The sequence below is a fragment of the Numida meleagris genome, chromosome 19, assembly GCF_002078875.1.
Source record: "Numida meleagris isolate 19003 breed g44 Domestic line chromosome 19, NumMel1.0, whole genome shotgun sequence".
In the NCBI taxonomy this organism is placed as follows: Eukaryota; Metazoa; Chordata; class Aves; order Galliformes; family Numididae; genus Numida; species Numida meleagris.
In genome coordinates, this window is record NC_034427.1 from 12,670,648 (window position 1) to 12,685,594 (window position 14,947).

At 40.8% G+C, this 14,947-nt stretch overlaps 1 protein-coding gene across 4 annotated transcripts in view; it reads right to left on the reverse strand.

The window, feature by feature from the left end:
* Window positions 1-14,947, reverse strand: part of TSHZ2 (teashirt zinc finger homeobox 2) — a 210,948-nt gene that overhangs the window by 81,674 nt on the left and 114,327 nt on the right. For 3 of the 4 annotated variants that reach the window (XM_021416548.1, XM_021416547.1, XM_021416546.1), the window contains exon 1: window positions 1,852-1,961. The exons of the other annotated variant lie outside the window; for it this stretch is intronic. In XM_021416548.1, coding sequence (XP_021272223.1) covers window positions 1,852-1,912 — 61 coding nt within the window. In that variant the 5' untranslated portion in view covers window positions 1,913-1,961. Of the gene's footprint in view, window positions 1-1,851; window positions 1,962-14,947 lie in introns of those variants that run through there. 4 annotated transcript variants of the gene reach the window in all.

Below are 14,947 nucleotides of genomic sequence, written 5' to 3' on the forward strand. Positions count from 1 at the left end.
AAAAAAACCAACAAAAAAAAACCTCTACTACTTGTAATTGTGAAGTAAGACTTAAAACCATAGCCCTAAAAACTCATATAGAACAAGGCAGATGAGCGTAAAAGCGTCACTTGTTTAAAATTCCTTCCCAACTTCTGAGAATGGCCAATTAATGGCTTTTTAAGAACCTGCCTTATTTTGCCATCCTGAACTCGGTACTCCTTTGCAAATGATGTCCTTCTAGCAAATCAAGAGGGATGGGCAGAAAAGCTGGAAGCATTCTGATTAACATACAGACAAGGCCTTCCACGATGTTTTTCAGGTGTGTTTCAGTTTTTCAGTCTAGTTGCATTTAAGAATTGGGAGTGTATGTGACCCCTCCCAACGAATATTTACTGCCGAGCCAAAGAGCTGAAGCACAAGAAGAGGAACCGTTTCCTGGATAAACCTGCAGTTGAAGAAGAGGGGAGCAATGGCTCTCCATGCTGATGCACTAAGAAATGCACGGAGAGCCATCTTCCCTACACTATTCCCATAGTTTTAGGCCCTCCACAGATCTGGGCTTGACTTACTCATGGGCAACACCAGGCAGCTTCACAACCAGAGGTGTGGATAAAGGCTCAGAGCAAAGGATCTGGACAGCATTTTAACATGATAAAGTAACAGTCATACAGTCATAGGAACACTATGCGCTCCGGCAAAGAAGCTAAACATTAAGTATTGTGTTAAATACTAAACCAATAAGTCTTTTAGTAGAGTGTTGGGGTACAGCAAATATTCACAGCCCCATTTACAGATGATCAGATGGCAGTAAATATAATAGTAAGAATAAAACATTTATTTCGCATCCTTAAATATCTTCCCTGATAGCCACACAGTGCTCTCCCTGTACCTCTTTCTGAGCTCAGACACTTTCAGAGGGACGCGGAGAATGGAAGGGACACGGGGGCGGCAGAAGGCCCCGCATGTGCCGAGCAGTGACCCCGTTACGCAGCGGCACGAAGTGACGAGCGGGGCTTCTCGCGGTGGTACAGACCCCAGGCGGCGTAGGTAGCAGTGCTGGCCCCACGCCAGGACGCATCGCAGCGCCGAGCGCATCACACACAGCGCAACAAAAATAAGGAGGGAACGCAAGGAAGGGATCGGGCAAAACAGACGACAAACGGCACTGGCACGCTTTGGAGTCGGTGCAGATTTGGTTCTGTAATTCAGCACCAACTCTTTGAATGCTATTAACCCATTTTTCACCGGAAGGTAATTTTTTTCCTTTGGGTGACACATTCGGCAGTTTCTTCTTTGCCATCTCCTTTGTCCTTCTAAAAGGACTGACTGGGAGAAACAGAAGTACCAGGCAGCTGCACATCCCCCACAGTACAGATACATTTTTCTGCTTAATTAGGCATTGACATGTTTACTATAACCTTTACAGAAGAGTAACTTGTGCTGAGAAATCCTCTTCTTTAGGCTGCATGATCTTGAGATGCAATCTTAGCACAAAAAGCTGTAAAATAACTTCTTAGAAACTACCATCAAAATTTCACAAAATCAGTGGTCAGATCCATCTTAATAACAAGTAAGAGTTCTGAGCAGCTTTGAAAACACATTTCAGTATCCTACTTCTAAAATAATTTCTGTTTATTTAAACGACTCAAATCACTGTGAGCACTTTCAGGACAGTGGAGACCTCTGAGCAGACAGGCCGGAGTACCAGAGCTGCTGTGTATACCCAGCAGTGGTTTTCGCTAAGATCTCACTGTGTGTGAAACTTGCTATCAACTGATGCAGCTATTTAACAGAAATTACACTAATTTAAGTTTGCATTATTTATTTTACAAGCTACATATAAAGGGTGTCTTAAGCCTGTACACTCACATGCTTTAAATGCAGTGTCTGTAATATGTAGCATACATTCTGGCGTCGTGCTGATGTCCATATAATAAATAGTTGAGTGACCTGTTCTCTTCCCACCAGTTCTCCCCCAGGCTGATACTGACATTCCAAACCTCTGAGCTGCTCATATATAGCTGTCTTATGGAAAAAAAAAAAAAAGAAAGAAAAAAAAAAGAAAAAAAGAAAAGAGAAGAATAAGAAAGAAATCCAAACTCAGTTACGAGATGAATGTTTCCTCCTTTTCCCAGATGAGAATTTTCCCACTGAAATTAAACAGGCCCAGGCAGAGATGGGAGATGGGGAACATGAAGTACCAAAGACACAGGGGACTGAAACTTCACCATCTTGAAGACTGGACAAAGCCCAGGAGCTTCTGAGCATTGAATGGAAGCACTTTCTGGCTTCCTAAATGGAAATACAGATTTTGGTTTTAGTGCTGATTGATCCCAAGGTAGAATACGTCAAAATCATGACATAAGAAAGGATAATATTATCACATGGATAATAAAATTCTAAAATGTTTTAACTTTTTTTTTATTACTTCCCACCATGCCTCAGCGATTGGATTCTCAGTAACTGAAGCAATCTGCTCTCTGGGACAAGCGGCGCAGTAAACAGCTGATGCTTTATTCTTCAAAATATACCATTTTCCTAGATATTTCTAGCACATTTCTGCAGTGTCTAAAATAAAAGAACAGTTAATAGACCTGCAAAAATTCTGTTTTGAAATTAAGGACGTAAAACTCCAACACGTTTACCTTGAAATCTTGACCATGCAGACAGCAGTGAGCCGAGCTCCCAGTGATACCAAGCCCAACTGCAACTGCCAGGCCCTGGCACCCCAGCGAGGCCTGCAACCCGCACCACATCCCACAGCACTGCTGAACGTGAACTGTAGAGTATGACTACATATTTTTTTTTAAAGTGTTCGATTTTCCTGTTAACTTTTCCACCAGTGGATATTATTTTCACTCAAATTTACTCTTTTTCCACATAAAGAAACACATACATATGTATATATATGTACATATGTTTCTTTCCAAGACTGGAAAATTTATTTTCTGCCAAGAGAAGGGACAGTGCATCATCGTCCAGAACACCACTAATCCATGTAAAACCCATTCACCATCTGCACTTCTTCATATATATCCCAGTTTCACATGAAATAACATCATTAGTAGAACAATCTCACAGTACTATAAGGTGATCTTGTTTCCTTATTGTCTGGCTTCAGCTCAAACATCTTTTTGTGTTTGGCAAAAGCTGTTTCTTTCTCTGAAATATTTCATGCAGATAATGGATAATGACCACTTCTCATTCCCTTTTCTCAAAAAATGTCTAACTACATTAGCTGCCCAAAGACAAATCTTAACCTGGCTCCTTGCAGAAGTTCCCTGCTGCAGATTCATCACAGTTTGAAAATCAACTGAAGAGATAAATTGGCAACTGAAGGGGGAAAAGATCCCTACTCTATTGCATAATTCCCATATCAAAGGCATTTTGTAATTTAACAGGACTAAAAGCAGTCTGGGAACGTGATGGAATTTCATGGAAAGAACTCAAATACAAGGGTGAATTAAATAATTTCAGAACATTTTAGATTGTGTTAAAAATGTTGGTACCAGGGAAAGAACTTTCTGTTAAGTTCTGCAATACGGAAAGAAAAGACAGAAACAGATTTCCATTCTCACCATGAAGGGAGCAGAGAGTCTGCCTCTGAGCCATGGGGGTTAGGGTATGAAAGAATGTCTCTATCATCTGGTCTACACATCGTGGGAGGGGTGAGGTTCATTCCTAAAGCCACGTGCTGCAGCATCCTGAGGGAGGCTGTGGATTTTTCTCAAATCCCAGAAAAAGTTGTATATGCTCAACAGTCTCTTTCCTGGGAGGCCAGATCACTATTGTGGATAATAGGAAATTTGCACCTTTTGTCTCTGTTAGTTTTTACTACCAGATCCAAATTTATTTTGCAGTAGCTTGGGAAAGAACCAGTCACCACCATAGCAAAGTCACTCCGCATCCACAACAGCTCCTCACCTTAGGAGAGGTGCTTTCCTTTCTTTCCCAGTATTCTGCTGCCTTCTCTTAAGAACATTATTTTTAGAATAGTTATGGCTTGGATGCCTGTGCATGGATTTGTCTGACGAGGAGCATGGGAAGGCAGCTCCAGCCCCTCTCAGAGCAGCTTCTGCCATAACTGAATTTTAACACACAGAGGCAACTCCACGGAGCCATAACCATTATTTATACATGATGCTGAAATGAAGCAATTTTGGGTTTTCATTTTGTTGTACTCTAATTAGAGTTGTAGTATAAAGTTTTCTATTAAATGTCCTATTTCCTACTGGTTAAGAAGGCAAAATACCCACCAGCTTCAGTGGGACTTTCAGCAGCACAAAGGAGAAAAAAGATTATATCTTTTTTACGTTGCATCCTACACAGTCATGAGACAAATGAAAATGATCCGCGGCTGGAAGCATATGTGCAGCAAACTGGCTTGTGAGCTACCACAAACTCGAAGCAAATCAATAACAAAACAAGAAAGGAAACAAACAAAAGGAAGACTGAAAAAGGAGAGGTGATGCATTCTGCTTAACTGAGAGTCTGTAGCTGGGACAGAGTAATTGTGGAGCTTTTCCCTGAATCATTTTTTCTCAAGGACAAAGTTGTTTATGTAGTCAATTACTGCACCAAGAATAAAGACAACTTCAGCGCCGCTTGCCGGGCTTGGGGCTCTACCTGCCTGGATGGCTGACCTGCATTCCAGAGGTGAATGTAGCCATATTCCACAACAGTGTTTCAGGTTCCTTACACGAAGGCTTACAGTCTAAGTGAAAAATTTGCCTTTCATTAAAAATACATCTACTTGCTGTTTTCTACCAAGCCCTGGAACTTACAGTTTTATCCTTTCAACCAGCAGAAGGTGTTCGATATTGTACAGATTGCAATTTCGCCAGCTATTCTAGTGATGACAAATGTGAATCCTGGAACAGTTTGAATGCCAAGAGCTGTCCCTACACTCAGCCCCACTGCTGTGCCCTGGTTGTGCCTCTGCCAGCGGGACTTCCCCGTGCCCAGCGTGCAGTGCCAGCCCCGCACGCAGTCATCGCAGCACCACAGCGCCAACCCCAGCTGCACTTCACTGCTCATACAGACACACAGGGTGCTTTCCAAAACGCAATTTTGTCCCGAGCAACCAGAGGAACAGAGTTGCAGTAAATATCTTTTCCTCATTAGTCATTTTAATTGCGACACTGTAGATCACTTTACTAAGAAAACAAGTGTCGGAAACTTTTGTATCTCTTTGCCTTTCCTCAGTTATCTCCTGTCCTATGGATTGCTGTGGAAAACAGCACTGTGGCTTTGTGATTTTACAGATTACCTCATTTAAAACCAAGCTTTCAAATTCTGCTTTCCCTCTTTCATTACCCTAGGTTCCCCTAAATACCAATCCAAGTTTCTTTAAATGGCATGAGCTAACAGTCAGAGCGAAAAAAAAAAAAGGTATATATATATCTATATAAATTGAAATTGTAATGAGTCTTACCAGTGTATTGCTAGCACTTTGGTTCATTTGATATGAACTTTGTTTTTTTAAAGTACCACATGGTAAGGCTTTGAAACTTCAGTTTGTAAAAAAAAACTGTAACAGCCTTACAGCCTTTGAAGTCACTGCTGATATAACTCTGAACAGATCCATTCAAGTTCAACTAACATCAGACAAATGTTTAGTGTATCAGAGGAAGCCACAAAAGCAAGGATTTCATCAATATTTCACAACAGCCTCAGGGAAACTGTAGATTGCAATGCTGTAGGGCAGCTAATGGAATTACACACAAGGGTTTTGTACATTTAAAATAAGCAGCTACTAAAAAAATTACCCTTCAGTTTGATAGAAACTGTATAAAACTGCAGATGGGAAACAATTAAATAGCTACCAACATTTATCCGTGTCAGCCTGATAGGTCATTTAATAACAGGTATTTCTTTCTTTCTTGTATTTTTTTTTCCTGGTAGGGCAATAATAAAGATTAACATTTATGAAAAGTAGCATAAAATATAGTACAGGCAAATGAATAATTAAAGACGCTTCTGAAGAATTTGTTTGCTATTGTACGGCCAAGAAGACTGCTCTCCAGTAATGAAGTACATTTATATTAAATACTATTATAAATAGAAAGAAGCTGAGGATTATGTTTATAAAGACCTGCTTCTTTAGCCTAAAAAAAATAATAAATACATCTTTGGCTCATTTCTCTTGAGTCCATGGCTCATCTCATGGGCAGCATTTTCTTACAACTTACTCCCCTTGAAAAGAGCTGGGCCTTAATATTCAATGTAAACCTCCTGAAATATCAGCCCTTCACACAGCTGTTCTGAAGTGCTCAGGTAAGTTCTGCTACTGTGGGTAATTACTATTTCTGTTAATAACTAACGCTTCTTTAGTGCATTAAATAGCACTATGTCAGAGACAAGTTATTTGATCATTGCTTTTAAAAGGCTGCTTGCTTCTTGGCCTCTCCAGTTCAAAACAGACCAGCCTGCCTAAACACAAAGTTTCACACATTTAAGCCCCAATTCGAGAAAGCATGTAGTCAAGAGAACTTGTTGACTAGTGCCTAACATTACAGCCTGTTTATTAAAAATACTCGTATGGCCTTAAAAGTATGCTACTATTACAATATTTGTCTAAAGAGTGGTGGGTGTTTGATCTTCCCTTTGCATACACAGGCAAATTGAGGCTCCAGTGAGATCTGCTTTAAGCCATTCTTGCCAGAAATATCCATAAATCTGCACTCGTCACTCATAGCTGGTTAAAGCATGGCTGCCCCACCACTAGTCTCTTAGCATCTCATTAGATAAGCTATGTAAGTAGAAAGTGAGGGCATGAAGAAATATGTCTTCCTCATCCTCCTGCTTTGTTTTGATCTTTCGTTCCAGGCAACAAACAAACAAAGTACCACTAGTTTTGAAGCATGAATTTTACTTGCTGGGATTTGGTGAAAAAGGGACACTAGGCAAGAATACACGGATCATCAAGTGCTCTATTTCCCTCTTTATTTTTCCTTCAGGAACATACTGTTTCAACTGCTGGTCCAAATGAATAGTCTGTTTCTTCTGTGATAAATATTATGGCCAACAAACATTGACTTTTGACCATTAGACATCCTTGCACTTATAGCCACATAACCATCAAAGCACTAAGCCAGCATGAAGGTCATTACCCAGCCGGCATCTTCCTTCGACTAACTTCTCAGATATGTAAGCAATAAGCAGTTGCAAGAGATTGATGTGATACTTTGTGAGTAATTTGGATGAACTATAACACTAACCCAGTAAAGTATTATAATTTTAAATGTGTCCAGAAAATAATTGAAATTCTGGTTTAGCTTCATCATAATGCACAGTGCTGGGTATATTTAACAGCTGACTAGCTTAGCATGAATATTGCTTTACAAATGAGGTCATATTGTTTTTAAGAAACAATATTGCTATCAAACATGTTTAGGAGGAAAAGCAAGAGATTATGAGTATACTTTTAACCTTTCTGTCTCTTTCTGTATCTGTTTACTATGGCGAGTTAGGTGCTCAGCATTGTTCGAAGGCAAACATAGAAGGTTCTGGCATTTAAAAGAGATCCAGTAATGAGCAACTGGCAGTCAGATTCTTTCTTATTACTCTGTCACAAGATCTCTGCTCTACATCACTCCATCTTTGCAACACCAGTCAGAGATGAGAAAGGTCAAAACATCTCCTTCAAGCGTACAGCCAGTGCATGTGCAGCACTGCTCCTGAGTCACGTACAACAGCCAAAATTCACTCTGTGTCATGGAAAAGAGCAATGTCCGCAGCTAATGAAGTGTTGTGAGAGAGAAGCTTTCCTCCTTCCAGCACCAACACAGGCCACAGTGGGATCTCCTAATGGTTTTAGTCCACATTTCTTTTCTATCTCTTACCCTTTTTTAGGAATGAGAGAGCTAACAAGAGGTCCCTCCCAACCCAAGCCATTCTATGATTATTCCAAAAGAATATTTAGTATGCACAGTATTTGTCTATGCACCCACATATGCAGTGCTCAGGTTTCTCTGCCTGTGGAAGGGACACTCAGCACTCCTGATCCCACCGTTCCCTCCTCATTGCAGCCAGCAGTGAGAAGGAAGTGAGCTGGGATAAGAACCACTCTTTGATCCATTGAAATCTGTTCCAAAGCTGTAGTAACTTCTTTTAAGTTTGTGCCTGAAATATTCCTCTGTAAGAGGAGTGACCGCAGGTGTGTTGCTGCTGACTTTGCTAGCATGAACTTGCAGCAATTCTTACTGTACTTTTTGGGTGAACTGCACCTTATCACTCCCATAGGATATCAGACAAATGTACTGCAGCTTTGCTGTCACTACTGTAACGTTGTTAACACACTGCCCGCAACACCAGTCCTGCCCTACTAGCATGGAACACAACTCTTCCTGCCCAAAAAAGCTTTCAGTTTCGATGCCATCAAGTGCTTCCTTTCTCTTTATAGTCTATGATGCAGCCCTGCTGTCTGAGTGCTGCCCACATCGGTCTCCTTGCAGATATGAAGACCTATTACTAGTCAAAACACTAATAATTATCAGTAGTAAAATTAGTACCACTCTGCAAGAAACTTGGGCAAAACAAATCAGACTGTGTCAAAAGGAGAAGCTTCCAAGTGATACGGAAAATAAATCTGGTTTCCAAGTACGTATCAAGATTAACAAAATGGACAACTCAAAGAAAAACAAAAAGAAAAATGATCGAAACACAAATGTTGAAGTGTGCTCTTTTAAACGATTTCTCAAATGATCCAGGAAAAGACTTAGATCCAGGGCCAGCACGCAGATCATTTACAGATCATAATCACCAGTCTCAGTGTTGCATTCCTGCCCTGTCCTAAGTGATATCTGAAATTTATCATATGGGACAAAGAGTGGAAGAACCAGGCAGCAACAACAGGAGGCTGCAGCTGCACAGGATCAGCTTTTCCTGAATCTCAGTGAGAAATAACAAGCATGAGTTATGGGGAAAAAATCCAATAATCAGAAAGGTCATTTAATGACAGAAACAACATCTTCAGCACAAGTATCATGATGTAACCGCTGCTGAAGTGAGGGACCTCACTGGGTACAAAAAAGCCATATATCATATCTATCATAGCTATGGATTTAAGGCCTGAAGGAATTCACAAAGCAGGCTGGTGGATCAAAAATCCCGACTCGAACGTCCTGAAAGAGCTGAAAGAGCAGATTAACTGCCTCTCCTACCCAACTCTGTGACAGAACAATAAAACTTTATAAACTTGTCTGCCTTTTTTTTTTTTTCTGGGGCCTCACTCAGACTTGGACAGAGAAACAACAGAAGGCAACTGACCACCACCAAAGGACTTGCTGAAAAATGAATGGCTGCTGCAGCCAAGCCCAAGTATAAAAGAAGATATTAAAAGAATCATTCAATTTTTTTAAAGAATTAGAAGATATTATTGCTACTTCTAGTGATCACATGCAAAACTATAGACAAAAGATTGGGGAGAAAAAAGGTCCAGGGAATTTTCAAAGGTGGTTAAATACACACAAAAAAGCAAAATGTCCCCATTTTGGTCTGAATTCCTCCTCTTCCCTTCCACTGCCCCCAGGCATCAGCATGCAATCAGGATGCCACCATTCAAGCTCTGCACTTCCGCAGAGGAGCAAATGTACCTGGGATGTTTATTAAGGCATCATTATACGTCTGCGTGGCATCATTTATTTTCTCTGGAAGAGACCATGCCAGGTCAAGATCAACAGTTTGAGCAGACAATTCATCAGTAGGAGCAGGTGGCAGGGGCGGTATAAGAAATCGCTTGAAAAGGAGTACAAAACTGAAATGGATGGAAGTGTAAAAGTAATAAGAAAGTGATCAGTGAAACTACAAACAGCAGGAGATAAATCAAATGGAACAAGCACAGAGCGGAGAGCAGACCAAGAGATTTTCCTTAAACAAGAACAGGGCTTTAACCTCAGCAGCAGTAGGTCAATCCATGTACAGTGTTTTGCCTTGAAATCCTTCTGTGCTTCAGGAGAATAAAGGGAGCCGGAATATTACCGGGACCTTCAGAAAGGATCAGTAAGAAAAACCAGTTTACTTTCATAGGTTGTGGCAGAAACGGATGCAGGGAGCATTCAGAAATGAGGCGTCACTTTCTGGAGTTTGCACTTTACGTTTACATCCACTTTCGAACCATGTTTATATTGTAAGAGTGCGTTACAAGATCTACACTTATGTTTAGATTAAGCCCTGATGAAGCAAAGACTGAAATCATGTCACAATAAACAGTGGTAAGTACACAGGAATAAAGGTAGTCGAAATGGAGAAATGTTGAACATTTTAATGAGAGTAGTGACTTGCACATTAACTCGATTCCTTCTCAAGCAGAACTCCACTAAATAATTGTATTGAAGATCATACTTCACATCAGTAAAATCCGAAAGCTATCAATAATCAAACTACTGATGACCAAAAAATCCTGTGTGCCTTAGCTAACTCAAATTTTAGACAAAATATTGATAACATGAAATTAAAACCTACAAAAAACGTGTTGGTATTAGTAGGATTTTTTTGAACGTAGATCTGCATGGCTCTGAATTCCACGTGAGGATATACTGGCCATGGACAACGCGTCCTAGCTGACTTGTTAAGTAGAGAAAGTCCTTTGAGATTTTATGGGTAAAGTTGATCTGGAGCTATAAAATAGAAGCATTTATTACAGACCAGAGGCCAACAACACTTCATTACAGACTGTCTAAACAATTCCCGTTTATCCACTGGATTCAAATCCAGACAACAACACCCTTTTAAGGCATTCCTAGATGGTTTTCATTCTCTTTCTATCAGAAAAACAACCAACAACAATCAACATAAAAGCAACCAAACCACAGAAACCCACTAAAAGTATGTATTTTAAATACATTTATCAATCTGTGGTAACATTTAAATGAAGGTGAGGTACATCCAACTTCTAGCTAGTACCTGCAGAGTTTGTCTGGAACAACAACCCATTTGCCTTGTCTACAATGAGCTGATTACATATCCACTAAGGCACAGCTGGAATCTGACTAGTCTGTATTAAAAAATACCAGGGAAATTTTTTAACATGCGTCGTACTGCCAGTTCATTGCTCCTGTGCAATATTTTCCTTAAAATATCTGGAAATCTTTTGCACAAAGAGAGAAAAACATGTTTAAAATAAGAATATTCGAAAAGACTGAAACGGCTTTTTACTCATTATTTAAGAATTCACTACTTTTTACTACTCTGCCTCATACAAACAAGAATATTTATATACTCACTGGGAGAAGCCGCAGCAAAATGCCACCACTGCTATTCCTTCAAAGAAATGTAGTTTAAACAAACTAGATCTCTTGGCAACTCACTTACTGCCTAACGTCCCTGGTCCACATGTATAACCCAAAGACAGCATTAACGCTCCCAGACAAGCACTCCACACCTTCTTCAACGTGTTTTGCTCCAACAGCAAATCCTCCAACAGCCCCATTCAGGAGGCCCCATCTGGCATCCCCATGGGCTCTGTCCAGTGGGGCTGTGGCACTGGGGCAGCAGTAAACCCATGAGATGCAGAAGGGCATTCCCAGGGCAGTTACCCCTAGGGTCAGCTCTGGGGGTCCATCAAGCTCCATGCATTGATTTGATAAGGTGGATTGGAACCCGGAGTGTTCTTTGCCCTCATGTGGGTTTCATTCCTAATGCCTTAGTGACAAACTAACTTTTCCATGTGCAATAGGCTAAACTTCTTACTGGTGTAATTCTTTTGAAGCAAATGCAATTAGGCAGAGGAGTAATTGGCCCGATGTTTTATTTTTCTTGGCTCTCTGTACAGGATCTCTTGTTGCTATGCTGTTTCTTTTTGTCTGGTGGATATATATACATACATACAGTCATTTTTCTGCTGCCAGTAGCAGTGGAAGTAGGAAGTGCCTGCATCCCATGCTCTGTAACAATGTATCAAAAATAGCAGTAATTAAAAAAAAATCATTCATGTAGCTGTTACTCAGAAGACCTCCTGCTCCTGGCAAATAGCTCATTTGTAGTCACTGGTATGCCTGGAGCATTTCTTCCTTTTCTTCTGGATATTTGTTAGCAGTGGCTCTGAAGTACAGTTCTGAGGCCAGCCAACGTTATGGAAATGCAATCTAATTCCAGCAAAGATTTTTTATTTTTTTTATTAACTTCATTTTATTGAAAGCAAAATGTTGCCTCTTGCTTTGGGAATTAAACAGCACATTTCTACTTCACCTTCTCTGATATCATTAATCTAGAAAGAAAGATGAGATGATTTCCTCTATTAGTTCCCAATTTGTTTGTCCCCATGTGACTGAGAGGCAACCTCTCATGAAATTCATCTTCCTCCCTGGTCCCTTCACGACAAAATTTAGTCTCCCCAACCAGTCCTAACTGCCACAAAGAGACTTCACCACTCCCTGGTCCTCCCTCCTCCATGAGCAGTCACATTCTTTGCTTTTTCTCCTTGCCACTGGTAAAAATGCTGGTGTTAGAGGGAGCGCACAATTAAAGGTCAAAAATTCAAGTATTTTTCTGTTCCACTCTGTATAAATCTATTGCTGTCAGAGGGAAGCAATCATGCCTGCAAATGCACTTTACGGGTCTAAGAAGATCTGTTTCTCAACTTAAACTATGTAACATTTAAATATCAAAAACTTTGTTTTCTAATGAGGGAAGTATTGAGGGGGGAGAAATGAATTATATGCTTGATGTATACTGAAGGCTGGGAAAATTAAGGCCATTTCCCATGGTGAGAACGCAGTGATTTCAGTTTGAGAGAGTAAATTAAACCTTTGGGAGAATTTGTCTTCCATTAAATTGAACAGCTAAACAGGCACAGAAGATTTTAATGTCACCACCAACAAACCCCAAAGGTTACAAAAAGGAAAAGAAACACTGTTTTCTTGCTTAGAAGTTCTCTTCTTTCCACCTAAGAAAAATGCAAACTGTAAATGTATGCTGAGACACAAAGATCTCTTAAAGATCATAATTCCATTCCTATACCATATGCTATTAATGTCTGTCAACACTGTTTAGCCAGCAACTGCTGACAGAACCATATTTGCTATCTAAATACATCATAAATAAATCAGTAATGAACTGCTTTAGTAAACCCTCTGCACTGATTGGAAATACAGATCGAGTAAACAAACTCTGGGGATAGCATTTTGCAGCTCCAAGTATATACAACTGTTTAATGTCAGTGACAAAGTCACTCACACCTCTCGTTCTGGGAAGACATGAGGCGGGTGAAAGAGAACCGTACGGACGGCAGAAGTGTTTAATCAATTGTAGCAAATGTACCTGTCAGCATTCATCATATTACCTCTCCTTTATTTTTTATTTATTTTGTATCTTATGCAAATCTCAGAAAAAAGGGATTTTCAGCAGGTAGAGCCATGAAGCACGTGGAGCCAAATCCAATCCCCTGGCTCCGTCCTGGCCTGGTGACCGGAGGACACCGTCATCAGAACCCGGCTGCAGCTCATCAGCTCTCCAGGTAAGACCCATAACGAGCAAGCGCTGGCCCTGAGGGCTGCCTGGCAAACCAAAGGCCAGATTCTGTCTTACATATGAGTGTTCTGGAGGTAAGGACACGGGCTGCGTAAGAAAATAACAGCAACGAGGGCTGAGTCCTGAAGCGGATTCCAGACTGCCACAGGGTAACAAACAGCTTTGCGCTGCTCAGTTTCTGCTTGTTTTGAAGGTAAAATGGATGGATGTTTCTGCCATGATTTGACTTTGAGATGTGGAATACACTTCAAATACTTTGTGAGATGTGCCAGAAAAAAAATGGCAGGGAATTCTCCGATATCTGCTCAAACAAGCCCACCATTACCTGAACAAAACCCAACTGCTTGGTGAAGAGGAGATGGAACTAGAATTTATCTTCTGAGGTGGGACACTGAGAAAAGAATTTGTAGCAGTCGGACTGCTGGACTTACAAAAATTCCACCAGTGCTATACATTGGTAATTGAATAAACATTTCTGGTCTTCTCAACTCTTATTTGACAGGGTTTTTTTTTAAAGTTACTTTCTGACAGCACTCTGGTAATTAGACACCATGGCTTTATATCAGAAGAGCAGTCTTAATTAAGGCTGCAGAGAGATGCTAACATTGTAACTTCATCTCCACTATATTTTAGCAGCAGAAATCCTTGGAGTTCCCAGAGGGATGGGACTTTACGCCAGAATAAAACAAGCGCTAACGTATCGTGATGCTTACAATGGACAATAGTTAAAAAAGAGAACGGAGGAGTAAACGTTTCTCTTAATCGCATCAGATGATTAGAGATGCTGTCCTCCAAAGTTATTCTCAGTTGACAACCCGGACCCTCGGCAGGAAGCAGAGAAAGGCCTCCTGCTTACAGATTCAGAGCACTGCCCAGGCTCACCAGGCAGCAGCAGGTGCTAGGCTTTACAGCAGGAACTAGCTCTGTACACACAGGGCTAACGCAGGGAGGGGGAACGCTGCCGCGTGTTCTGCCCTGCCAGCATGGGATCGGGACGCACCGCCGAGCGCACACCTCCCTCTGCTGCTCTGCATTTCGCACTCACCCCGCGTTAGGTGAGCAGATGCTAAACACTGAAATGCAAACAGAAAGGAGCCTGGGTTAAAAGGAGCGTTGGTCTGCGAGGGAGGAAGGATAGGATCTCATCTTCCGATAAATCAAGATATAAATTTAAATTATGAGCACCTTAAGAAGACTGAGGTTCATGCAAAGGCATACAGTATAAGGCAAGGTTCCCTCTGGTGTCATTTGTTTTTGTGACAAGCTGCAGAGATTGCTGGAGCAGAGGAAGTCCCAAGCTCCTATATACCATCTCAAGTAGAGTTCACGTTAAAAAGAAGAGAAGCAGCACCGTCTGGATGATAAACATTCATATTTTACAACCTTTCAGTTTATTTACTGATATATCTTTTTCTAACTATATTTGTTGTTTGTATCAGCTTACCTAGGCAAAACAGAGCCATACATAATTCAGGGATAAAATTGCCATCAAGTC